Source organism: Taudactylus pleione, unplaced genomic scaffold (assembly GCF_031769625.1).
Source record: "Taudactylus pleione unplaced genomic scaffold, aTauple2 ptg001032l, whole genome shotgun sequence".
NCBI classification, from domain to species: domain Eukaryota; kingdom Metazoa; phylum Chordata; class Amphibia; order Anura; family Myobatrachidae; genus Taudactylus; species Taudactylus pleione.
In genome coordinates, this window is record NW_028285433.1 from 12,309,946 (window position 1) to 12,337,837 (window position 27,892).

At 43.5% G+C, this 27,892-nt stretch overlaps 2 protein-coding genes across 2 annotated transcripts in view; one reads left to right on the plus strand and one right to left on the minus strand.

The window, feature by feature from the left end:
- The window catches only part of PIGG (phosphatidylinositol glycan anchor biosynthesis class G (EMM blood group)), a 46,163-nt gene extending 45,614 nt beyond the window's left edge, over positions 1-549 (minus strand). The window contains exon 1 of the mRNA XM_088461310.1: positions 42-549. Within this exon, the coding sequence (XP_088317436.1) occupies positions 42-192 (151 nt within the window). The 5' untranslated portion in view covers positions 193-549. The remainder of the gene's footprint in view (positions 1-41) is intronic.
- Positions 176-27,892, plus strand: LOC148454090 (uncharacterized). The gene is made up of 5 exons (XM_088461311.1): positions 176-624; positions 16,320-16,504; positions 24,062-24,256; positions 26,087-26,169; positions 26,298-27,892. Exons 2-5 carry the CDS (start codon positions 16,348-16,350, stop codon positions 26,334-26,336), a joined length of 474 nt encoding a protein of 157 aa, XP_088317437.1. The 5' UTR covers positions 176-624; positions 16,320-16,347; the 3' UTR covers positions 26,337-27,892.

Below are 27,892 nucleotides of genomic sequence, written 5' to 3' on the forward strand. Positions count from 1 at the left end.
GTGCAGCATTATTCTATAGTAGACAGTGGCCGGTGAGTTACCTGCAGATGGCTCTGCTGGGATCTCAGAGCTGCCGCTCTTCCTGGTCTGAGACCGGACAGGTACCGGGAAGAACCCGCGCAGAAAGAGGGCCAGGCCGAGCACCTGGACCAGCAGGTAGCAGCACGCCAGCGCCGAGGAGCCGACCTTCATGGCTGTGCTGCCCGTGTGCCTGCCCTCTCCTGCTGATCCTCAGGATGCAGTAGCTGGAGCCTGGGACACAGCAGAACAGCAGCGGCGGCGACACTTCCTGGGTACGGCGTCATGCTAGGGACAACCTTCCTACTGTTCCACATGCTGGGGAAGCAATGCATACACACGTACAGTACAGTATTGTTCAACAGGAAAAGAAGTCATATGACCAAATAGAACCACACAACAGCCACCAATGAGCAGCAACACACTATCTGAACTTCAAAGTCTGAAGGTTGTGCTGGCTGGGATTGCTACATACACCGTCATCACTAATAACGGGAGAACACTATACAGGTCGGGTGTATTACTATCATGGTCTCTGAGTCTGGCTGCTGCGGGCGGGTATCTCATTGAGGAGGTCGCTCATGTTCTGGCGCATATATTTGCAGGGTAAGTATAATGAGCAGGCAATGGTGGGAAACTCAACCAGCAATATACACTGCGGTACTTGTGTACTTTACGGACTCATTGCAGAGAGAACCCTAGTGTCCTACACTCATTATTATTATCCATCATGGTAGTGTCTAATTCCCCTTCACGGAGAGGACCCTGACGTCATTCCCAGTGTCCAGCGTCATTCCCTACCGTCCAAGTAGGCATAGAGGGAAACGTAACCCTGTAGCGAGCCACCGAACCCAAAGCGTGACGAGCGCAGCGAGCCCGCCAGGGGACAACTTTCTTCTTTAGGTGGGGACAACTTTCGGTATTTGCGTACGTAAAGTACCCAAGTACCTTTTAAAACATTCATTGGGTTCTCCCTGCAATGAGTCCGTAAAATACACAAGTACCTAGACTGCTTTTCCCGTGTTACATATGTCCTGCTGCTGGGATATACATATATTTAATGCGATCACTTGTTCCCACACGTCATAGTTCATATTCCCAGGAACATGTGTGTAATAGTTTTGCTTTAATTCTGTATGTCTAGTTCAGTCCATAGACGTTTTAATTGAATAGTTTTTAAAAAGGTATATAAATGGGATTGAAATGCCAGCGGTTGTTCAGCCGCCTGTTCAAATCCCGACAGCGGATTCCCAGCAGGATCAAGATCCCGACAGAGGCAGGTAAGTACCCTAACCCTCCCTTAGTGGTGCCTAACCCTAACCTACCCTCGGTGTTGCCTAGTCTTAACCCCCCCTCCCCTTTCCGCTCCCTAAACTTAACCTTTCCCTGGGGGTGCCTAATGGGCGGATTGGGCCGCCGGGCTGTTTCCCGCTGGGCCGGCCACATTGTTCCCTTTAGGGGCTGCCACCCAGCCCACCCTTCATTCACCCCTATTTCACTACAGCGGGCTGGGCTGCCGCGATCGGAGCACAAATAAACAAATAAAATGGCCGACGGGGGAGCTGCTGCGAATGCCCAGCAGCAGCTCCTCCCATAAGCCTTGCGGAGCCCGTCATGTTACTACAGACGGCTACGTCTACAGCTCATCAGCGGCCCGCCCCCTCTCCGGCTCCTTCCCCGCAGTGCACGCACACACAGGACCCAGCGCTTAAAGCTCTGCCCTCTACCACTGGGGAGGAAGGGAGGGGGCAACGAGGGAGCCGTGGCTGTGTTACAGCAGTGTGACTAATCCCGGTCCTTATAGCTCCGCCTTCTTCCACGTTGGGGTCGGGGGAGATTACAGAATGAACATACAGTATAGCAGAGATGGGACCCTGTCAGTGCTGGGCGGGCAAGAGGAGCCAAAGCTGAAATAAAGGAAGGGGTGGGCAGAAGGAGGCGGAGCCAAGCACTGAAGCAATTCAGAAAAGTTGCTGTTCATGAGAGGTGAGAGATAAATTAATTATTCTATCATCAATCTATGTCTAGATATTTTCTACTGACCTGTCAGCCAGATTAACATTAGTGCAGGTGTGAGTTTCCTAGCATTTTCAGGGTCCTCAGTCATGTGATAAGGTATCTTTCAAGAGTGTGTAGACTGTACCAGCAGCAGGGGTGTAGAATGTACCATTTCATGCTAATAATAAGTAGTATAACCCTTTGCTGGTTCTATATGACAACACCTTAGAATACTGTATTATGCTATGGGAGTAAAGCCATAATAATACTTCACACCTTCTTACTATGTAGGTGATTCTTCCTCACTGTGCATAAGCTCTAGAAAAGAGGTGGGGATGGGGAAAGGGGTTTGAAGTGAGTTTTTTGACCTATGCAGCAGAAAGAATAGCTCCAATCCTGGAACAAAGCTCCACCCACTGAAACCCCAGGACATACCACCCTGGCCGCCCACCCGAGGTTCAAACACTGGGCATGCTGTCACACATGGAGGCCACGGTGCAGTGGAAGGCTTCACTAGCCCTTCCAGCACCACATTGTGTCTCTGTTCCACGCCATATGACATTACATATGTGTCACCCCACTACAATGCCCAAAAGCAACTGAGCCCAAGGTAAGCTCCATGAAGGTGGTCAGGTGACTGATTTGTAGGTGTCCCTTCCTGCTGGCTGCTGCTATGGCTGTATGGCTGGCTGCAGCTATCAGAGTGCCCTGCAGCCTGAGCCTCAGTGCCTATAGAAGGTATACAGCCACTAACATCAGATTTTAATAATTATATATTATTTATAACCAGTTTCATATATATGTAATGCATGTGTGTAAATATATATATACACAAACACACACACTCACATTTGCAGGGATACCTCAGTCTGCCCCCTGGCTCTGCTACACCCCCGGTCTGTTCAGCCCCACTCCCTCTCTATGTGCTGCTTTCATCCTGCTCCCACCACCACATTGACCTGTTTGTTGTACATACACACTGAGTATTCTCGCCACTGCTCAGACGCCCCTCCGCTCCCATACTTTCGCACCCCTATGTCTGTCCTATCTCCCCACTATGCTCTTTAGTAAAGGAATTTCACATTTACATAATCACTAATTACACACCCGCAGCATACAATAGGCCCTTTATAATTTTCAGCTCCAGGCCCACGTGGACCTTTATCTGGCACTGGTTAGCCTGTATACATAGTATGGGCCAGTCCCTTTAGTGGTCGGTGGCTGCCCAGCCAGCCGTTCAGTGACTCACCCTCCCTCGGGCCTCCACTCCCCGTCCAGCTGTGTGTGTATGTATATATATTTTATATATATATATATTTATTTTATATATATGATACATATGTGATATATATATATATATATATATATATATTACTTTTCATATATACATATTGTGATATGATCACTGGTAAAGTAGTCTGTGGCAGGTATATTTGTCCCAGATTCCTGTCTTATGTGTTCTAAACCCCCAGGAGAAAGTCTGCAGTGTAGCAGGCTTGAGTCTCGGCTTTTTGAAAAGCCGGTTTGGGACCTGGGGGTTGTGGGTGAGAGGAGAGGGAGGGCTCCACCCACGGCCACTCCAGGTTGTGGTTCTCGCAGCCTGGTAACAGGCTTGTTAGGGTTTCCACCTGAGAGTGGCCAATATAAGCCTAGTGTGTTTAGGGCTGAGTGTCTCACCTGGGAGAGCAGACAGGGAGTTTGCTCAGAGACACTGGAAAAACCTATCTGTGAGTGTTGTGCTGTGCCTTTGTTGCTGGTGAGGGCATTAGGCCCTGCCAGGTTCTGGTAGTGAGGGAACCACCTGTGAAGTTAGTGCCCCGACTGGGCTAGGAGTTATGTTTTGTTTCCTATATGTTATTTCTGACATTGCACAATAAAGACTGGCGCCGACCAGCTTGTACTCGAATCCAGTCTGGCGTACTGTTTCCCAGCTGCTGTGTGTGTAAGGAAGGAGTCCTCTACCCAGGAGAGGGACCCCCTAACCTGACTGTGTCACAATATGGTGGAGAATGCGGGCATCCACACACACTGAACTTGCAGCGAGAGGAAAACTTTCCATTTAAAAATTAAAGGGACAGACACCCAATTTGTGAGTGTGGAAATAACACTGTGTCCTTGGAGTTCCATAGAGGAGGCATCAGCCAATGCTCAGAGAGGCAAGGTTCAGCTTCCGATCTACACCCCAGGACAAAATGGAGGAAATTATTAAGGCCTTGCTCCAAGCTACAGCAGCTCAGCAGGAAGCTACCAGGGCTCAGCAGGAGACTAACAAACTTCAGCAGGAATCCGTCAGGCAACAACAGGTCGCCATCGAGGAAACCCGCCAGGCCTTAGCGGAAAACAGCCAGGCCATAAAAGAGGTGGTACAGCACCTGGTCGCCCGGCCCAGAGATGTTACTACGGGTCCTCCCACCACCACTCACTCCGTATGAGCCAGTCACTTCCTCCAAAAGATGACTTCGGGCGATGATGTGGAGGCCTATCTCACCGCATTTGAAAGAACGGCCGAAAGGGAGAGTTGGCCCAAGGAGCTATGGGCAAGTCTGGTGGCACATTTTCTGTCTGGGGAGCCACAAAAGGCCTATTTCGACTTATGCCTGGCTGATGCCAAGGACTATAAAAAACTAAAACAGGAGATCCTAACTCGCTTGGGAGTCACCACCTTTGTTCGTGCCCAACGGGTCCACCGCTGGGAGTTCCATAGGGACAAGCCTCCACGTTCACAGATGCATGACCTCGTCCATCTGTCCTCAAAATGGCTACAGCCCGAGACGCTGATGGGACCACAGATCGTGGAAAGGGTCGTGATGGACCGGTACCTGCGATCATTACCTGTGACTCTGCGCAAGTGGGTGAGCCATGCAGACCCTAAGTCCGCGGACCAGTTGGTCGAGCTGGTGGAGAGGTACGTGGCGGCTGAGGAGCTGATGAGTATGTCCCACCGAGCCCCGATGGCGCACCGGCGAACTCCCACAGACACTGGTAAGACTGTTCCAGGGGAGAAGGGTGCTGGGCGGTGGAATGTACCTAAGACTGAGGGTGTAGAACCTGGAGACAGGCCTGCCAGGCCAGGAAGGTTCTTGCCTCGTAAACGACTAGACATTAATATGACTCAGTGTTTCCGATGTGGTGGCTTCGGCCATATTGCCGCTAATTGTTCACTTACAACTGAACCTATGCAATGTGATACTGCTCATGTCTACCGCAGGGGGTCTTTCTTTGCACAGACAGCCTGTACGGCTGACCGGCAGGCTGAGACTGATAAGCACATGTGTGTACTCACTGTAGATGGCAACCGAGTAGAGGCACTGTTAGACTCTGGTAGCTTGGTGGCACTTATAAAAGCTGAGCTGGTGAACCCCTTGAGGCGTAAGGGGAAAACTGTTGGTGTGACCTGCATACATGGGGATACTCGATATTATGTTACTGCCGAGGTGAACATCGAGACACCATGTGGCTCTGCTATAGTTTCTGTGGGTTTGGTGCATGGTCTGGTGTACGATGCAATGTTGGGGAGAGACTTTGCTCACTTCTGGAAGTTGTGGGAAAGCTTTCAGGAGTTGAAAGTAGCGTTGTGTTCCCAACCAGTCCTAATGACTCCTAATTTTGAAAGGGAATTCATAGTACAAACCGATGCATCAGAAGTAGGTATAGGAGCGGTCCTGTCCCAGAACAAGGAGGGTGAGGAACACCCTATTTTCTATCTAAGTAGAAAGTTGAATGTACATGAGAGAAACTATGCCACAGTGGAGAAGGAGGCGTTGGCCATAAAGTGGGCATTAGAGGCTCTCAGGTACTACTTGGTTGGAAGAAAGTTCAAATTGATCACTGACCATGCCCCTTTGAAGTGGATGTCCGAAAATAAGGACAGTAATGCGAGAATTACGAGATGGTTCTTGGCGTTACAAACTTTTACATTTGCAGTGGAACACAGGCCAGGAAGCCAGCTGGCCAATGCAGACGCGTTGTCACGCGTTCATTGTTTGGGGGCTTCAGTTGTTCCGCCCCACAGGTCGAAACAAAGGGGGGGGATATGTGATAGGATCACTGGTAAAGTGGTCTGTGGCAGGTACATTGTCCCAGATTCCTGTCTTATGTGTTCTAAACCCCCAGGAGAAAGTCTACAGTGTAGCAGGCTTGAGTCTCGGCTTTTTGAAAAGCCGGTTTGGGACCTGGGGGTTGTGGGTGAGAGGAGAGGGAGGGCTCCACCCACGGCCACTCCAGGTTTTGATTCTCGCAGCCTGGTAACAGGCTTGTTAGGGTTTCCACCTGAGAGTGGCCAATATAAGCCTGGTGTGTTTAGGGCTGAGTGTCTCACCTGGGAGAGCAGACAGGGAGTTTGCTCAGAGACACTGGAAAAACCTATCTGTGAGTGTTGTGCTGTGCCTTTGTTGCTGGTGAGGGCATTAGGCCCTGCCAGGTTCTGGTAGTGAGGGAACCACCTGTGAAGTTAGTTCCCCGACAGGGCTAGGAGTTATGTTTTGTTTCCTTTATGTTATTTCTGACATTGCACAATAAAGACTGGCGCCGACCAGCTTGTACTCGAATCCAGTCTGGCGTACTGTTTCCCAGCTGCTGTGTGTGTAAGGAAGGAGTCCTCTACCCAGGAGAGGGACCCCCTAACCTGACTGTGTCACAATATATATTATGTATATGGTAATTATGTAATTTACTTTATATGCACATATTTACTTTATATAATATTAATATATACAGTACAGTATTGCAGGGTTATATATATATATATATATATATATATATATATATGTGTGTATGTATGTTCAAGGTCCGGCACTCCAAATCTCAATGTAGCCTTGGCCGGCGTAAGGTGCGGCACTCTGCATCAGGAATTGACAAACAGATATGATCAACGTTTAAGTGTTAGTAACACTATCGTCAGCATTCTGAAGATAGTGTTACTAACACTGAAACACCAAGTGCCGCACCTTACTACTGCTTATATATATTATATCAAACAACGGCAGTTACTGGCAAAGCTCTTGATTCTGCCCCGTCACCAGGCTCCACCCCTTGACAGACCTCGCCCCTCAATAGACTCCACCCCCATTAGGGCTGCTTCCAGAAATTTCCCGGGCTGGTTTTTTGACCCAATCCGCCCCTGGTGCCTAACCCTAACCCTGCCCCCTAGGGGTGCCTAACCCTAATCTCCCCCTAAACCTAACCCCGCTAGACTCCCTAATCCGCGACTGCTGGATCAAGTCAGATCCAGTCAGTACGGCAGCGGGAGCGTCAGCCCGGACAACGGCCGCGTGGAGTCAGGTAAGTATGGGACGGGGGGGTGGGGGACTACTACTACATGGGAACTACACAGGGGCACTACTACTGCAGGGGCTCTACTTTAAAGAGCACAACTACAAGGGCACTACTACAGGCGCACTACTATTACTACAGGGGACCTACTTTAAAGGGCACAACTACAGGGGCACTACTACTACAGGGACACTACTTTAAAGGGCACTACTACTACTACAGGGGCACTACTGTAAACGGCACAACTACAGGGGCACTACTACTACTACTACAGGGGCACTACTTTAAACGGCACAACTACAGGGGCACTACTTTAAACGGCACAACTACAGGGGCACTACTTTAAAGGGCACTACTTTAAGGGACACTGCATATGGGCACAACTACAGGGGGCAATACATATGGGCTCAACTACAGGGGGCACTGCATATGGGCACAACTACAGGGGGCCCTTCATAAGGGGCATTGCATAAGGGGCCCTGCTTAATGGGCCCTGCTACAGGGGGCATTGCATAAGGGGCCCTGCTTAATGGGCACTGCTACAGGGGGCATTGCATAATGAGCAGTACTACAAGGGGCATTGCATAATGGGCAGTGCTACACGGTGCATTGCATAATGAGCAGTACTACAAGGGGCATTGCATAATGGGCACTGCTAAAGGGGGCATTGCATAAAGGGCACTGCTATAGGGGGCATTGCATAAGGGGCACTAGTACAGGGGCATTGCATGAGGGGAGGGGGGTCTATGCTAAGACGGGAGAGGGATCAGTTAAAGAACGGGTCTGTGCTGTGAGGGGAGGAGGTGGGTTCTACGCTGAGAGGGGTCAGTGATGTGAGGAAAGAGGGGGCTGTGATGTGGGGGGGAGGGTTAGGTTTAGGCTGCGGGGAGGGTTAGGGGTAGGGTTAGAATACTTACCGGCAGGTATCGGTATCCTAACCTTGTCGGGATGCTGGCATCTGTATCCTGAGCACCGGCATCCTGTACCCAACCCATACATATATACATACATACATACAATGTTTCAAGGCCGCAGCAGACCTTTTCTTAAGGGTGCTGTACAGGGGAATGAATCAGAAATTAAAATATAGTGCTATGGAATGTTTGAGGGAGGGGGGCCCCAAAACTGTTATCTTGCCTAGGGCCCCATGAGATCTAAATCCGGCTCTGACTTCAGTACGTTTTCCTGTATACCTCTACGGGGTGTAAGGGAAAATGTGTAGTATTGGTGCCAGTGTTGTAACTGTTTCTCCAGCATTAGTCAAAACGGTTGTTCTTTTTAACTGGGTATTGTAATTTACATGCATTTTTAGGGTCTCTTAAACAGACTACACTGGAGCTTTCATGTGTCAGGGGCCTCAATATTGCTTGGGGTTCTAGGCTCACCTATTGTACTAACATTGCTTTAGGTGCAGAATGTTCACTCTGCATCTCCCACTAACCATATAGCAATCTGCTATTTATCTACTTAAACAATGAAAGACTCTTTCTGATTGGACGCTATGATTTAGTGCATGAGTTGCTCTTAAACGTAATAGCAGTAAAAAAAAAAAAAGCCCTGCTGACTTTTAAGGGCATTTAGAATTAAGCGCAGTCACCCAGGAACCTCTTTCGAACCTCTTAGAAGTGCGAGCAATAATGTTTTACCTACCGTAATACCCAGGACTGCACTCAGCTGCACATTGCATGAATCTCCAACATGGGCTTGTGTCTAATTGAATCTGCCCCTTAGATTTGACCCCCCCCCTAGCCAAAATATATGGAAACTTGTATAGACCACCACATGCTCCCTTCAATGCTCACCAGATCTACCCACATGCCATTTATGAAGCTAATTAGACCTCCCCACGTGTCCTTTATATGGCATCAAACATTCTCCGAATAGCCGATGCACTTATAGTTAATTGGTACTATCCCTGAGGAAAGCTCCACACAGACACAGAATTTGTATCACTTAAGCAACCACAGACCTTTATAACGGCCCAGAGTAGGACTGTTTAGGACGACTGAAAGATTGCCTGCACAGCAACACAGAGTGACACCACCACACGGTTTCACAAAAGAAAACATTCATGATGAAATCTCCCTAGTCTTGAAAATAACTGAAACATAAAATGCAATAATACATAGCAACAAATATGACCAAGACATTCTAAAAGCAACACAAAGACCATTATTAGCTAAGATCCACATGTATGAAATATAAATAAAAAGGGAACATAGGGCCTGATTCAGACCCACTCGCGAGCGGCTGTCCGCTCGCAAGTGGGTCGATGTTATGGACTGAGCATGCGCACGACGGAGGGAGCTCCGTCGTGCGCATGCGCCAGAAGCGACGAGCGAAGGAAAGTCCTTTGCTCGTTGTGTCCGATCAAAGGGGGCGTGCTGTCAATGTTGATTGACAGCACGCCCCCTTTGGTGGGCGTGCCGGGGGCGTGCCTCCCTGACGGGGGCGTTCCCACGGGAACGCCTCCCGTCAAAAGCCGGCCCACTGACATCACTAGTGATGTCAGTGGGAGTGATTTTGGCTCTGATAGAGCCAAAATCACTCCGGAGCTTGCGGTTGAAAACCTCAACCGCAGGCTCCGGCTCGCAATTTCGATGGTCGCGATGGTCACGACCATCGCGGCCATCACAATGCACGCTCGTATAGCCTGTGGGTGGTGACCCACAGCTATACGAGCGTCCAGGAGGACGCTCCATGAAAATGGAGCCCGGCCCTCATTCAGAGCGTGCGCTCTGCTCAGAGCGTACGGCTCTGAATGAGGGCCATATGCATCCATACATAACTCAGGCCAAGTCTTGCACAAGAACTTTAAAAAGGAAGTTTTCTAGTATAATGCAAAGCCATATGAGGACCAGTAACCATTCTTGTTCATTACCACGAGAACTGATCAGAGAACAATATGCACATATGCTGGTGCAGAGATGGGGGGAATGAGCAACATTACCAATAAGACTGGGAAAAATCATAATTTTATGCATTTGCTTATATTTTCTCCTCTGTGAGCAGCACTACAACTCTGGCTGTAGAGTACTCAGATATCATAGGTACAGCACCGCAGGATGAAAGTTGCAGGATCCCATGGAGCAGAAGATCGGGAGGTTGCTGGAGAGCATGCTCCTCTCCTGATTGGCCAACCTGTTTTAAGCTCATCTAATTGGCAGCCCCAAGAAACAGTTGGCTTAAGAGCAAGGACGGCATAGTATGAGTGAATGGAGTGTGTCTACGGGACCTGGTCTTTTCTTTCTTGAGTCCCCAACCGTAGATTTGGAGTAAAAATAAGTGCTATAGCCAGCCAGATACTAAAGCCATGGCACGCTCTACTGGGGCAGCTCTGCTCCAGTCGCTAGGTCTGAAATCTTAGGCACCACGGCGACCGGTATTTGTCAAGCCCTGCTTTACGTATTTATATTATTTTATTTCTTTTATATATTAAGTGCTACAAGGTGTCCTCACAATAAATTTGGTGTTAATTAACATTAACTTATATTACACCAACATATTCCATTGCTCTTTATGGTTGAGAGCAAAACTAATAAAACAAGCCTGGCTAATAAGAGGCCCCTGCTCACAAGCTTACAATCTATAGGGAAACTGATTTTTGATACATAAGGATCGTAATTGTTCAATCTCTCATTAATCGTGTAGTCAAACATAGGAAATGACCAGCGATGCGCGCTCCCGCTGGTCGTTTTCGATATCTGCCATCACCTGAACATGCAGGCCAACCTGCCGATATAGACAGGTTGTGCATGTTCGGGGATGAGGGAGGGTGCCTGCACTGAGTGACATATCGTTCAGTGTGGGCACATTATCCACTGTACAGGATGATGAAGATTGCACGATTACAATGTTGTAATCGTACAGTCGTTCCACTCTCGTGTAGTGATACGCACCTATAGCAGATTGGTCCAGTCAGATTGCAGAGGTTTTGGTTGGGCTGTATGATCCAGTCACACAGCAATGTTGGCCTGGGGTCAGTGTAGAAATAGAACATATGTAAAGTTATGTGTGGACTGTAAATAGGGGTTTGGTATATTAGGCTAACAGTTACCATGTCAACATTCATAATGTCAACATGGTGCAAATGTTGGAAAAAACACACAAGAAAAGATAAGATTTTGTCTGGTGCACTAATGGGATCCAAATATCCTAATATTCTATCGTAACTTTGAATTCATATAATTAAAATATAACTTTTATTCTAATTTATTAAAATTAATCTTTATTGAGGGATGTTACCGCTTTGTTGCAAATATAAAAAGTAACAAATGCCAGTAGCTTGAGAATGCTGATACTCTGAATTCACATTACATGTGTATGCATATAGGATGTATTGACTGCTGGATGAAAGTTAATTAATATTGGGATTATTAATAATACCAATATAACACTGCAGAACCTGAGAAAACATACCAATAGTAATATATGAACTATTCTTCTCATACACTCCTTATTAAATAAGAACCAAATAAATATATGTTGTTGTCATATTAATACTATCTCCCATACATACTACCCAAGCTATAACTATTGTTTAGGTGCAGCTATATGTCATATAAACATACTGCAGTAATATTGATACTGCGATTATTTTTGACAAGCTACACATTATAAGTATTGGGTATCATACTGAATACGTGTAAACGACCGACGACTGGTGATATTTTAAATCACTTAATATTATTTTCTTACATATGTATACACACTTTCTTTATACTTTTTTATTTTAATCATATTTCGCCTTTATTTTTGGACTTAGCTATTATTTTAATAAATTAGAATAAAAGTTATATTTTAATTATATGAATTCAAAGTTACGATAGAATATTAGGATATTTGGATCCCATTAGTGCACCAGACAAAATCTTATCTTTCCTTGTGTGTTTTTTCCAATAGTTGTAACTATAAGATCACTAGGTAGCACCTTCATACATATAGAGTATTTCTTATATGAAATAGGTGAAGCAGATGGGTCTTGAAAGATTATAAAAAGTACTATCTCTCTGTAACTTATATATTGACATATTGATTATTGGTGCGAGATTATACCTGTTGTTAGTTTTCATGATGCAAATGTCGACAGACAACATGTTGAAATGAACTATGTCAAAGTATGGATGTGTCCCTGCACAGGCTTAAAATGATAAATGAAACTAAGGTTTATACAAACATACCCTATGGGTAGATGACCCTCAGTATGGGGTATATATATATTTTATCTCCTGGTGGTGCTCCCCTAGAGTTTGAAATTTGCAACAAGGACAGAAAAATAAACTTTGTGGGGGCACTCTTCTGTAGTTTAAAACTTAACTTTTGCCCTCTGATTGTATTTTATTGGAATGAAGCTCTTTCTCTTTGTAGCAGGGTACTGGTATCTCTCTTCCCAACAACCCTTTATTTATTTTATTATGCAAACCAATAACAGGGGTCTCTAAACATTTGAATAAGCTTTGTAGCCATATATTTAATGCAGTCAAATTGTTACACGCTGCGCACTGGAAACAGCATACAGCCTCCCATGCAGGCCCTCATTAACAAGATTTGGTATGTTGCCTCCATGGAATATATCATAGCATTGCTCCACGATATGGTGAATAAATTCCATGGTGTTTGGAGTCCTTGCTACTACTATTGTCAAAGACCGCTCCCTGGCAACAAATATTCACAATTTCTGAATCCATTGCACGTTTTCGACCCCTTGTCTTCTAACAGCCCATATATATTTTGCATATCACTATAAATATCAGTGGTTGCCTCACTCTTCTTCTTCCTACCCTCCCCCTCTACACGGTTATATTACCTAATGTTTTGTACTCTGAAATATATGGTGTCTAAAACTACAAAAACAAAAGTGGACTGTTTATTTTTTGTAGCCTTTACACAGTATATTTTGTTCGATGGCTTATTTTTTTTATATTGGTACTGTTTATGCTGTGTTTATCGCTGTTTACCTTATTTGCTTGCTCTCCACTTTTATAAATAAAGCGATTTAAAAAAACCAAAACTATACTCGATAGTAGCTAAGAACCTGACACTCAAATACTAAACAAAACAACACATATACATGTCAAAAAATTTCATGTATCAAAAGTGACATCAATAAGTCCAGGTAACAAGTTCAAAGATAAAGTCTTGTATAGCGGTTACTTTCTTGCTATTCCTGGATAGTGATATATTTTAGATAAAACAAATCCAGTAGGTGGTGACTCATCATCAATAATACATTAGTCAGAAAATTGCAATCAATTCAGCAGATGGTCAAATATCAGCAATAATACTGCATTAGTAAGCATATTGCTAATTATATCTCAGCATGAATCAGACCAAAATTAAATTTTTTAATAAAATAAATTGTTGGTGGTAATATTCCAAAACACATGTTCAGCATGTTGACACTGATGAAATGTCGATATTGTCATAAAGTCGACAAGGCATTTTTGAGGTAATATTAGTGCTAAGCCTAATAATGAGGTAGATATTTCAACCAGTCGACATCATAACATTCTGCATTACTGCATAGAGATGTCAGGTCGATGATTATTATTGGCCAGTGGAAATATTATTAATTTTCATTTGGAAAGATTACATTTGAAGTGGGGAGATGACATCCAAGATGAAATGGCAGAAAGACATTAAGTAACACTGGCCAACATAGATGGTGACAGATCTGGAGAGGATAGGTACATTTGTGTATCATCTGCACACAGATAATATTGCTTTAGCTTTCCCACTAGGCTATTTTAGCGGGGCGCCACGCTCTGCCCGATTTTAAGAGGCCAGAATGCACCCTGCCCTTTTGGCGTCACCACGCTAAAAAAACATGCCGGGTTCACTGCTGGCGATTAGATGGTGTGCTTACGCACAGCATCTATTCACAGAGAGCTTGGGGGCAGCCCGGCATGTCCGTAAGTGCTGGGCACGCCCACCAGAGTGATGAAAAGGGGACACGTCTTAAAGACACGCCCCCTATACGGGCGAGCTAGAGTGCCCTTTCTTCGGTCCGGCGCCGGACCTAGAATAAACACTGCTGTTTAGTTTGCCAAGAGAGGTGGCTTAGATAAAGAAAAACAGAAGACCTAAGATAAGGCCTTGTGGTATTCCAACTGATGAAGCAAGTGGAGAGGAGGTAGATCCAGAGAAGCAAACCCTAAAAGAGCGATTTGATAAGTAGGATGAGATCCTGACTGACGTGGGCCCGATAAGTTGTGTAGTCAAGTATAGGCAACAGCTTGGAGGGGCGAGGGAGCTGAGAGGATGGGTCAAAATTTAGTTTATTCATTCTTGGGGCTGGATTCCATTAGTCTTGTTAATTTACTGCACAGGGAAAAGGGTAGTAGCCTCGGAATTTTACGCCTGAGGCTACTCAATTAGAAGCTCTTTTCCTTGTGCGGTAAATATGCGACTAACGCGATTTAACCCATAGATTCTGCGATACAAGTACTGGAGCTATGGGCAAACGCATTCGTGGTTGGCGCGATTAGGGCAAAATACACTACTACTACTACTCCGGATTATGTTCGAGCCTCAGAAGGTGGTGAAAATAAATTCCTGTGTGGCTGCTGCAGACTGTAATTGAATAGCCCTGGGCACTGCATTGCGGCTAATTAGCTCCCGGCACCAGAATCTCGACCGCCAGCATCCCGAGGGTAAGTATCGGGGATTTGGGGAAGGGTTAGGCTTAGGCACCGGGCAGGAGGAGGTTAGGATTAGGCACTAAGACTGGTGGTTATGGTTAGTCACTAAGGAATGAGGGTTAGGGTTAAGCACTAAAACGGGAGGTTAGGGTTATGAACTAAGGAGTGAGGGTTAGGCACCAGCAAGAGGGAGTTTAGGGTTAGGCACTAAGGGGGGAGGTTAGGGTTAGCCACTAAGAGGGGTGATTAGGGTTAGGCACTAAGGGGGGGGTTAGGCACTAAGGCCCTGATTCAGAGCCGGATGCTCTGACCAGAGCGCTCGCTCTGAATCAGGGCCCACCTCCATTAATATGGAGCGTCCTCCTGGACGCTCGTATAGCTGTGGGTCACCACCCACAGCATATACGAGCGTGCAGGATGATGGTCGCGATGGTCTTGACCATCGCGACCATTGAAACTGCGAGCAAAAGCCTGCGGTTGGGTTTTTCAACCGCAAGGCCAGGAGTGATTTTGGCTCTATCAGAGCCAAAATCACTCCCACTGACATCACTAGTGATGTCAGTGAGGCCGGCTTCAGATGGTAGGCGTTCCCTTGGGAACGCCTACATCTGGCAGGCACGCCCCCGGCACGCCCACCAAAGGGGGCGTGCTGTCACTCACCATCGACAGCACGCCCCCTTTGATGAGACACTCCGAGCGAAGGAAAGTCCTTCGCTCGACGGGTCTCGCGCATGCGCACGACGGAGCTCCCTCCGTCGTGCGCATGCGCAGTGGGGACCATCGACCCACTTGCGAGCGGACAGCTGCTCGCGAGTGGGTCTGAATGAGGGCCTAAGAGGGGAGATTAGGGTTAGGTACCGGGGAGGGGGGGGGTAGTGGTAAGGGTTAGTCTTACCTAAGGGTTTCGGGATTCTGACTGTCATCATGCCGCTGTCGGTATTTTGACCAGCGGCATCCCGACCGCCATGATCTCATGCCCAACCAACTTGAATAATGATGGAAATGTACCAGTAGAAATAGCGAGATTACAGATTTCAGTTAAGGTTTGGGATGAGCACAGGAGACAGAACCCGACTGATTTGTGAGGGTGTAGTAACAGTTAAAGTCCTTCCATAGAGGAATGGAGAAGTCCTATTTCTGGGAATGGAAATAAAAAATCACATGCTTCTTTCAGCACTATACTGTAAAATGCACTATTGTCTTTTTGTAGGCTATTTTTTCCCCTTTTAATGTTCTCTGGAAGTTGCATATTGTTACAAGCAAAGTTGGACAGCACAAAACTGTACAGATTTATACTTGAGCAGCATCTGCGTCATTTGTTTACTTTCTTATATATCTAGGTGTGTGCATGCATAAACAAATATGAGCACATGGTTTTATGTATTTTTGCAGACGACGTTTGAGACCATAACTTATTGTAATGGAATGTGAAAATTCATTCACTTATGGTGGATACAACACAAGCCTGTCTTCGTGGAATAGTGAAGTACAATTTCCTAAAAGGAAGCGACATGAAAATGGATCTTTAAATGAAACCAATGGAAGCAAAGAGGATTTCAAAGCCCCTAAATTAAGAGGCAAGTATGAAAACTCATAATTCTGCAAATGTTATACTCATGGGTTTACTTGACTAGTCCTTCACAACTATTCCCACACTGCAAATTGTCTAGGGTAATTTATTATTTTTTTTTATTTTTTAAATAAATTAAAACAGTTATCAAGCAATCTATATGAAATATACCATTAGTCTTTTTACAGGATTTAACATGGGAAAAGAAGCCCTTTCCAAAAGAACCAAAGGGTGATTCTCTGGGTGACTTGCTGGGCAGTATCCAATTAGCCCCGAACATTGTACAGGTGCTAATGGATCCCCCCAGGGCAATCCAAATTAGCCCCGAAGTCCGTCTCACGGCGGCACTTATTGGGCTTTTTTTTTTCGGAAACTGATGTGTCCCTAAATATTATCCCCGAAAAGTGCTGTGTTTTTGGCGCTGCAATGGCGAAATCACATAGGTATGTGAACTTATCACAGATCCAATGTGTTTTCGCCCGAAAAATCCTATTTGTTCGGCCGAAAAAAATGTGGTATAGAAACAGTTCACGTACTTGTATGATACATTTACAAACACTCATCACAAAGAGAATCACCCCAAAAATAAAATATTGTTCTACCTGGCAGTTTAGGATTACATTTTGAGTTTAATATCGGGGCTGGGTACGGTATGCCAGCGCTCAAGATCCTGTCGGTCTGAATCCCGGCGCCAGCATCTCAACAGGGTTAGGATACCGACACTTGTCGGTTAGTATCCTAACCCTCCCTTCCCAGTACCTAAACCTAACCTCCCCCTCCTAGTGCCTAAACCTAACCTCCCCCTCTTCGCACCCTAAACCTAACCCTCCCTCCTTAGTGCCTAACCCCAGTACTTACCGCTGGGATTCTGACAGGCGCCAGAATCCCGTCTGTCGGGATTTTGACCGCATCCGAATATCGTTGCTGCATTACCGCCTATATGCCGTCAGTCAAAAAGTTTTTTTGTTGGGGTATTCAGCAGTAAAAACAAAAGTCTGTGTATTCATGTCACTGACAATTCCATTGTAATCAAATGCAAATCTATCTCCAATAAAAACAGATTAGAAATGTTTCAAAAGTACACATATGAGGCACATTGTAGTAATTTTAAAATTAGGATTAAGGCTATGCAGAACAGGGACAATCAGTAAGGTTGGCAACAGGCTTACTTGTTCTGTGAACAGTTATCAAAATGTGATTAAGATCAAGTAGGGCCATAGTTAGAGTTGAGGTTTTGTCGCTTCCTCCATGCCTTTGTATGTTTGCTCCAACAGCATTTTACCCTCATTATTCCACTGTGCTCCATTGCACAGATCCTGTTGCCAGCCACTTTTCACATTCCTCCCACTGCACAGACCAGTACCTCTGAATGTCAAAAGTTAAATCATAGCAGATAATTTGGGCCACTGGGAACACCTACAACCCTCTATGACCGCTTATATTCCTTTGCTATTAATTTCTTATGGTTACTGCTTGTATTGGCCAACACTTATTTGTTTTTTAAATTTTTATGCAAACGGTTTTTATTGAAACAAATCCAGATGTAATACAAATAGATAAAATGGATACATATACTGACAGTGGATTATTCCATTTTGAATAATACAATCAAATTTATAATATCGATAGGTTACATAAAAAATACACACTAAATCGATAAACAAAGAAAAAGAAAGAAAGAGAAAGGAAAAAAAAATGGATAAGCAAGAAAAAGGAAGGGAAATCAGGGGAAGGAGAGTCAGAGGGGAAAGAGGATTGAACGGGAGAAAAAGAGGGTAATTAAGGGGGACAATATATTGTCGTCCCAGAGAGGACTAGTGTATACGCTTGTTAGTGGCCCCACAATAGGATATATTGGAGTCAAGATGAAGCAGACATGGATGCAGTATGTAAACCGTTAAAATTAGTGTAAAATGTGGAGTCTTTGAACACCAGCCAAGGGAGCCAAGTGGCAGTAAAGTCAGTAGGTCGTCTTTTAGAGAAGGATATGATGTCTTCCATATCCATATAATAATCTATGGTCAGATAGACTCCCAAATATTTAAGTCTAGTGGGGTGCCAAACATAGGAGGACTGTTTCAAAAAGTTTACCAGGGATGGAGGTGCAGTCAGGCTCATAGCTACAGATTTGGAGTGGTTAATTTTAAAATTCGAGAGCATGCCAAAATTTCTGGAATTCTAGTAGAAGTTTCGGGAGGGAAGTAATCGGATTAGTAATTAATGCTAGAAGGTTGTCTGCGAAGAGGGCTAGTTTATGTTCCTGACCACCTATGCGGATACCGGAGATATTCACATTAATTTGAATGGCCCTCGCCAGAGCCTCCATACAAAGGACTAATAAAAGAGGAGAGAGTGGACACCCCTGCCTCGTGCCATTCAATATAGCAAATAAATCAGAGAGGGACCCGTTTACCCTGATTTTCGCTGAGGGAGCATTGTATAAAGCCAAAATTCATACCCAAATTGCGTAAAAGGCCCGACATAAACTCCCAGTCAACTGGCCAACACTAATGTGACAAGAAAAAAGAAATCATATGCATTATACGCCATTCTGTATTTTAACAATCTGTGCCAATTGGACAGCTCACTACTAGTTCATTAAACTTGGTGGTCCCAAAGCAGCTTTTTTTTCTAAGGACAAAACATGACCATGACATGACCAAACCATTTGGGTTTCTCTTTGTCTAGATGTAGACTATCATTGCCAGTCCAAACATTATTAATTTTAGAGTATGTGAACTGCTGGGGAAGAACTATATACCTCAATATTGACCATTTCTCATGTGTGCATTCCTTCAGGTGTTCTTTGATAATCTTATTGCGATCCAAATAATTGTTTTAAAGTAACTGTTGCAGTCACCATCATGCCAAATGCTCCTGGCATGCCTAGCTTGCACTTTTCTTCATTTGCTTTAACAAGGTTTCTAGCAGACTAATGTTTAAGGCATTTAGTGTAAAATTTTGATGTGCGTCTTACAAAGAGTGACGGTGGAGTAGAAATCATAGCTGCTCCTTAGCAGTCAACACATCAACAAGAACTGGGTTAATTTTTGGGTGTCCAAAAATATGAACATGTTTAGTCAACAGAATATACAGGGTAGCTAGAAAACAAGTATCATACAATGAAGAGAAGAGCAAACATGACAACATTGAAAATTTACAAAATTAAAAGAAATACGGCTCACATTCAGGTAATTCCATGCCACTTCAACCATGCTATGTAACCCACCAACTTCAATTTTGATAAGATCTTAGACACACTCTGCCAAACCAGCTAGAAAGCCTTGCCAAAGTTCAATTTCATATTACTTAATAGGTTTTGTTTTGTAAGGGTGTAAATATAAAATTTTAAAAAATTGTCGATTTGGGATTACATGATAATAGTGTTAATGTCATGGGTCATTCTGTATAAAATCACCAAATTCAAAATGAAATGAATTGCGTAATGTGTCTATACACTAGAAGGATTATTAGTGCATGGAAGCAAACAATAAGCTTCCATTTGCAAACAACTATTAAAAAAAACTAGTTGGGCGATTATAGTTTCAGAGTAGGGGGAAAGTTCAACACTTAAAAGAAAGAATAATAAGAGTCTCTTCCTAACCAGCTCTGGCGCTATCAGCCCATTGCTGGTTTCCCCAAATCAGGAGGAAACCCAACATGGGTCCGAGAAATCGGGGTAACAACCACTGGGCATTGCCAGCCCGGAATGCTGAAACCATACAGGGGGTACTTGCAGCATGGGGGTAATTCCAGACAGCCATAAGCCAGTTGGGGTGGGGATAGTTCCAGACAGCCACAGGCTAATTGGGGTGGGTGTGGCCAGTTGCAATGTGGGGGTAATTCCAGACAGCCACAGGCCAGTTGGCTGGTTTTCCCAGGGGGGGTGGGGCCTCCTCCTGGCTATAATCAGCCCTCGTGCCAAATGCACCATAGCTCTTCTCCGTTCCCCCTGAGGCTTTGGGTACTGGGGTAATAAAGGGTTAAAATAGGTAAAACACATTTTGTCTTTGGTAAACTACAGGTCCCAGCAAGTGACTGCCGGGGCAAGCTAGCACTTTGAGAATCACCAGGGCAAGCTGAGACCTGTAGTTTACTAAATAGGCAATGCTATCATGCACATATGCATGCCGGGGTCACAGTATCTTCCTGTACTACTGAAAATAATATAGTCCAGGCATGGGGAATGATCTACCACAACCTGGCTACCAATAATTAAGTGGCATTAATTTTGGAAAGAGGGTTGTCCCCTCTTTCAAATGATGAGGCCCCTTAGTGCAGGAGGGTACTACGTACCTTGTCACACCGATAATTTACTTGTAAGTGTGTGGACACCTCCATATGAGGTATGGGAGTCCCCTCTTTCAAATTATGAGGCCTCCATAGAAGATACTGTCAGGTGATCACCAGACAGTATGAGTAAACTTTATTGCCCAGGGAACATTCAAATATGAAATGCTTCCTGCTTCCACCTTGCATGGAGAGGAGAAGCATATAGCGGAAGCTTCAAGTGTTAATATCCGCACTCAATGGTATGAGACTTTCATTTTAGTAATACCTGCATCTTCTAGCTCCACCATATGTGCCTATGGGGTTAGCGCCAATTAGCATGTTTGTGTTATCGTTTGCAGGCAGAAGATGCAGGTATATATTCCCTCTTGTACATATAGAGAAATGATATGTACAGGGACTTTCTCTGGTTTATCTCCTCTCAGTACATGTACCCCCATGTCATTTAAGGGACTGTTCACATATTTAAACTGCATGTGATCTGTTGCATTCTGCACATAACACACAGATGAAGAAACGTCAGCAGGCAGAGATCATTTATCCCTGTGCAATACACTTTGAGAAATAGAACACTGAATTAAATGCATGCAACATTTTTACAGTATAAACTTTGTGATCTGTTCCCCATACTATTTATTGTTTAGTCTGCGTGCATATTACAGACAATAGTACATACTACTATTCTGTATTTAATCTATTCGCAATCAGTGTGGCACGCAACTATAAACAATAATACAATAAAGAAATACTATAGTAGCGTTCCAGCTAGGCTGTTTTAGCAGGGTGCAGCACCCTGCCCTCCTTCTGGAGGACAAAAAGCACCCTGCCCTCCAGAAGGAGGGCAAAAAGCACCCTGCCCTCACAGGCTGTGGGTGCAGTCTTCACCGGCGGGACGCAGTGTCCCACGGGTGGAGAAATGTGCGGTGACCCGGTCACCGCCGGAGAATAGACGCCGGGCGCATGCGCCCGGCATCTATTCTCCCTGTTTGCAGCGCTTGGGGGCTGCCCGGCATGTCCGTAAGTGCCGGGCACGCCCCCAAGTATAATGAAAAAGGGGACGCTCAAATTAAATCTGAAAGTCTGCAGTTAAATCACATCTTGTTTGTTTCATTTCAAAGCCATTGTGGTGGTGAATAGAGGCCAAAATATGAAAATTCTATCAATGTCCCAATATTTATGCACCTGACTGTAGGTAATTACATTTAAAAAAATAAAATTAGCTCATCTGAAGGTGATCTCTGGTCACATGAATTAGAGGGGGGTCACCGCTCCCTCGACGCATTTCGTCACTTAGGCGTAAATCGCTGGACTTCGTCAGGAGGATAAGGATAAAGTGACTGTGCTGCCCTTATATAGCCCTGTTAATAATCTAATTAGCCCATATTCGGCGTTCCGGTGTGTGGGCGACGCCATTTTGGATGTTACTGCGCATAGAGAGATATACAAGACTCCATAAACATGGCTGCCAAAAGAAAGGACAATTCAAACATACGTCTACACAGGAGTAATAACTCACTATGGGACTTCCTTCTGAGGTTTCTCAAGGAGTAACAACCGGTAGCACGACATTTTAAAGCTGCTAACCATAATCTGACATAATTGAAATATGTAATAATCAATCATGTGCCTGAACTCAGGAGAGGTGGTGATAGAGCCAAGATTATTCTGAACAAAGAAACCCAATGGATTTTTAGATTAGATACAATTCGTCCCAGAAGTCTAAACAAAAAGATTAACTGGAACTCATTATCTTAGGTGTTCATTAGTATATTTTTTGATAGGACCCAGCAGGTCCGTTATATTGACATTTGTTATTTAATTAATTTTTTGTCATTCTTGGTCTCTTTTTTTTTTTTCTCTGTCTTTTTATCTTCTATTTTATTTTTTTAGGAAATTGTAGTTTTTCACTAGCATATTGATCTTTTCATTTGATTTATTTCTTAGGATAGATTTATATTTACATTTATTTATATTTACATTTTTTTTTTTTGAGGGGATGATGGTGATAGATCATTATGTGTGTCCCCTCACATGCCCAACAGCGGACACTGATCGTGAGGTTAAGCACTGAGCACGGAGGCTTGTGTTGTTACCGTACCCAGAGCGGCTGCGCCTGCGCTGCAGGGGTTCTCTCAGTGGAGCGCAAGCGTGTGGTTGCCTGGAGACACTGGAGCGCACAGGCCGGATGTGACTCAATGAACAACTTCCGGTTGGGAGTTCTGTGAAGTCGGAGGCAGTGTCGGGACTTGCATGTCACTTTTTAGGGGGTAAGTTATGCATGTCTCTTTTATTGTTTGTATTGGCTTGATAAAGGGGATTACACCCCGAAACTTTACACATACATACACACACACATCTAGTGGTTCAAGAGATTAGCCCGAACGAAAAGGCGCATATATATATAGCATTAGAGATGGCACTCAAAAATCACTATTTGGCAGGGGGGGTGCTAGGTCCAAAACAAGCTGTATTATGAACACTCTGTCACTAAGCAAGCTAGTCGCCTGCAGAGTAAACAAAAAAACAGCACTCACGTTTAGAAGAATCCACCAGTTTATTCACAAGGCATGTAAAGAAACACACTGCATAGCTGTCAGTGGCCCACCGATCGTTTCAACTGTACTTCAGCCCCTGAGGAAAACTGAAGCACAGTTGAAACGATCGTATGGATTCTTCCAAACGTGAGTGCTGTTTTTTGTTTACTCTGCAGATATATAATAGTGTTACAAGGCAAAGTTTATAAACCAACAAAATGAAGAGCCTGCTTCTAATGAGGGAATATTTCCAATTAAATTTGTTCTCTAGTTATGCACAATAGTTCTTTATTTTCCATATTTTTGGGATTTATAACGGTTTTATGCTAATTTATTTTTTAAATATTCTTTAATGGGGTGCATAATAATCATTGAAAGAATACTATATCCAGATATCTAAAAATGCGTTTTGTTGTATAGTAACTGAAGTTTTCCTCCTCATAAACTCAGTTGCATTAGGTAGGAACTGCCAGAGCAGTAGAGAAAATACACAGATAGAAAACTAGCAGATGACTAATAAAACAATAACTGGAGTGGTATGTCATTAGCTCATAACTGCAGCTCAGGCACAGATGTAAGCAGCTCCTATGGATTAGGCAATATAACTACCTCATGCTAATCACGATTTAAGTGACCATATAAAATCAGTCTTATAGGTGCACAGTTTTCTTTGGCTGACACTTTGTTAATTCCTCTGTTCGTAGTTTGTTAAATGAGTTTTTTTCCCTTCCCTTTTCCAGCAACCTGTTTTGTACAGCTGCATTCCAACAAAGGTATCTTCCAGTCGGAGAGATGGAAACCCAATGGCAGCACACTGTACTACCCAATTTCATCACATCTTCTAGTAAACTTTGAAAGATATGATCAGATCAGTTTTGATGAAGGGTTGTTTTATATTGGAGATGACTCTGGAGGATGTATACAAAAGGAACAAGGTAAATGAAGGGTAGTGTTATAGTGCTCCCTCTTTATAACACCATTGTTACTAACTACCTGGAGCATTCTCTACATAAAATATCTATCTATATGACTGTGTCACTTGATACATTAATAAATGTATTATAAATAAGCATGTTTTGATCAAGCACTAGAAACCCAGTATATTCACTATTTAGCAAAACCTAAAATCATACATTTCAAGTAATTTAAAATAATTCTAAATGAATGTTTAGGTTTGTGAAAAAATAAAACACATAACCCATTCCTATACATAATTGGGTGGCTTGTCTCCAAGATAACCTGGTTTGTGCAGTTATAATCTAAACGTTTCTCAACGGGTTTGGAGACTGCGTCATCTGTTGCGGTAGTGAAATAATGTTCACATCCAAATTATTCAAACAGATCTCGTACTAACTGTAAGTGAAAAATGCTCTTAACTGTTGCCTTTGTATCCTTCGATAATAATGATGGTGTCACTTTCAAGTGACCCAAATTGTAAGGGATATATGAAAATAAAGACAAGCGTTATACCTTCAGAAATACTTGTAAAATGTTCAGTAAAGCTCTCAGTAATGTACAATGCATAGCTTTGTACCAGTTCGTTGTAACTGTCTGTTAGCCACCTTCTTCTATGTCTTGGGTCAAGGTCCCGCTTTAGCCAAATCGATTAAAGAGATGTACTAATAAAATGAAAAACACATGCATTGGAATAGCTTTTTTAAAAGAGTGTTTTAATTTATCCAATAAATACAATGTGCGTACAGAAATGAAACATGCCCAATCCTATATATGGAGAATGAAGAGAAATTAGAGTGGTCCAATGAGTTTCCAGAAAACAATAATTTGTACCCATAATAACAATAAACATAAAATCCAGATAACCTTCATAGAGGTAAGGTGTTTAATCTGACGACTATCAAGGCCAGACTGTGTGTAAAAATTGGCCCTGGCATTGAAAGCAGCCAGTTTCACATTTCAATGCAAAATACGGTCGCACACTGATAGCACAGTGCAACATGAAGCACCCCGCATGGCGGCTTGCCTGGATTGTTCATTTCGCTTGCTGTACAAAGAGCACAGCTTCTGTGTGACAGCGCTCAGAGCACCAAAACAAATCTCATGATGCCTAATTAAAAAGAAATGTAGTTAAGATACATAGTTTTCTTTATTTGTATTACAGTAACAGCAGTGTTATTAAGCAAACTGTTTTAAAGCTTCACCATCCTCACACTTAATTTCCATTTTACAAATGTCCAATTCACTACATTATTAAATATTGTGCCCACAAAGGCTTTGGCATAGCTGTGCAAGATGTGTTTGATTTGTTGGAGTTATAACAAAGCTCTGTATTAGCTTACATATGCCGGAGGATACATATGCCTGAGGAAGTTTGTCTAGTACCAACAAAACTTGGAGGTAAATTGGGAGTTACTGACACAACAGCCAGCACGTAGTGCAGTAGCCTGTTTTTGTAATGCCCAGGCCTCTGTATTTCTGACAAACTAAACAGAACCAATTGCATGTACCTGGCAACCGCAGGGAAGGAAGGGAGCTATTTATTATGTTTGCGTCAACATTTCTGACACCATTTACGTTCTACAACAAGGCACACCAAAACACTGTTCAGCATAGGTATAAGGGCTAGAGGTACTGTAGATGTAGCTTTTACCTTCACTACTTCAAGCTTTTGAAATCTCTGCATTTATTTATTTATAAGCTAGTAGTCCTCTATTTTTATGTAAAAATGACAAGTTTAGCTTCAGTGGTCCTGTAATAATTGACCTTGACTGTGAAATGACTGAGACACACTGCTTTATTCTTTATAGGTCATGTGATTTACTGCTGGAGATTTGACGACAAAGAGAAGATGCTATTCATAGCGATGTCATATTTGTTTACCAATTTTTGTGTAAGTGGAACATCTTTAGGCATGTATTTGTAATCATTCTTCACCATATGGTGAATTTTCACAGCTTTTTTTTTTGTTCCCTAACTCGCAATTTATGTTGTATAACTGTTTTTATTCTTCCTTTATAGGTATTTCAAGAAATTGTAAATCGACTGAGTCATCCGTGAACCCACTCTGCGTTAGTGATTCAAACCACCCACTTACACTCCAAATGTCATTTCATTTATGTTTGGTTACATTGAGCGTTTATCTCCTTTGTGATTGCAGCTTACAGTTAACAAATCTGCTCATGATAACACACAAACGTCTGTATTCTGGTGCAAATCTCATGTATTAAAATGTACTGTTTTAATTATACTGTTTCTTATCTCCTAGTAGTGAATGAAAGGATGAGGAGTAGATTTATAAAGGAACGTATTTAGCACAAACTGCTAGACCGAGGTTACTCTGACGCAAAGACTGTGCTACTTGTGCTGATCCTGAATACCAAGCAATTTAATTCCTCCCTTGACCACACTTTCTAAATAGCTGGATAACTGCTGTTTGTGCAGATGTCCTCACAAACAACCACAGTCTGACAGCTGTCATCTGCTCACTGAATTTGCAAGGGTGTGGTTTATTTTGTCAACATTCATATTGTAGACATACTTGGCCACGTTGCTGCTGATGAAATGTCTATATAATTTGAATGTCAACAAAATGTTCCTAGTGTTCTAGTGGTGATTTACCTGGTACGGCGGCAGCAGCTATGTGTCTTCTGAGTCCAGCGATGACGACCTGATGACTTCCGGTGGTGAGTATTGCTAACCCCTAACCTCCTCTCCCAGACCCTAACTCTCCACTGCTGGAGCTTGAGCACAACCCTCCAGTCCCAGCAGAATGTCAGCATTTCACATGTCGACATTGTGAACATGTTGCCATTCTGCAAATGCCAACATGTTCAATGTCAACATCATAACTTTGTGACTACATTATGACTACATACTGATTTACAAGTTCTGAAATTAACAGATTGAGGGCTCCATTTACTAACGATACATAACCCCTTTAGCACTCGCTAAAGGGGTTATGTCATCCTTTCTGTATTTACCAAACAGCTATAATCTAAGATTATTGTTTGCCACTGCATTGCTCTCACCATTTTTAGTTGGCAAGATTGATGCGGTCCCCATTGCCGGAAATGGGGACCCGGCAGCAGCCCTTGCGACTTCAGCAAAACCTTCCAGGCACTGCCGGGTTAATCAGTACATGTGCAGACTGACCGTCGCGCATGACAGAGTAACCCATCGCTGGCAGCTGAGCGGAGGATGGAGTAACCATATAATGTATGTGTTTAGATAGATATGAAGGAAAATGCTATGCATTTCCCTTGTATTATTTATCCATAAAAATGTCTAGTTCTTTACTCCATAGACTGGCAGCAGATGACACAAGGGTAAAAGTAATATTTTACTGCATCATTTTATGTAAAGTGTACTGTATATGTTAGAGCACTCTGTTAACAATATACAGTATGTGTGCTATTACATTGCAGGATCTTATGAGTATCTACAGATGAAGCTACTTTTTTTTTTTTCTTGTTAGATGCCAACAGTTACAAAATCTGGACTGGTGTATTTTATTTTATATTCTACTACTGGGTATTGCCTTCTACTTTATGTTCTAATATTTCTATTTTCTATATTTTTTGGGGAATAAAGTTTCTTAGGGTTTTTTCTGTTTT

Excerpts from the sequence above, each read along its gene's own strand:
- LOC148454090 (XM_088461311.1), top strand. The coding sequence starts at position 16,348 with ATGGAATGTGAAAATTCATTCACTTATGGTGGATACAACACAAGCCTG. Across the intron at positions 16,505-24,061 it reads CAAAGCCCCTAAATTAAGAG|CAACCTGTTTTGTACAGCTG; the intron begins GCAAGTATGAAA and ends TCCCTTTTCCAG. Across the intron at positions 24,257-26,086 it reads ATGTATACAAAAGGAACAAG|GTCATGTGATTTACTGCTGG; the intron begins GTAAATGAAGGG and ends TATTCTTTATAG.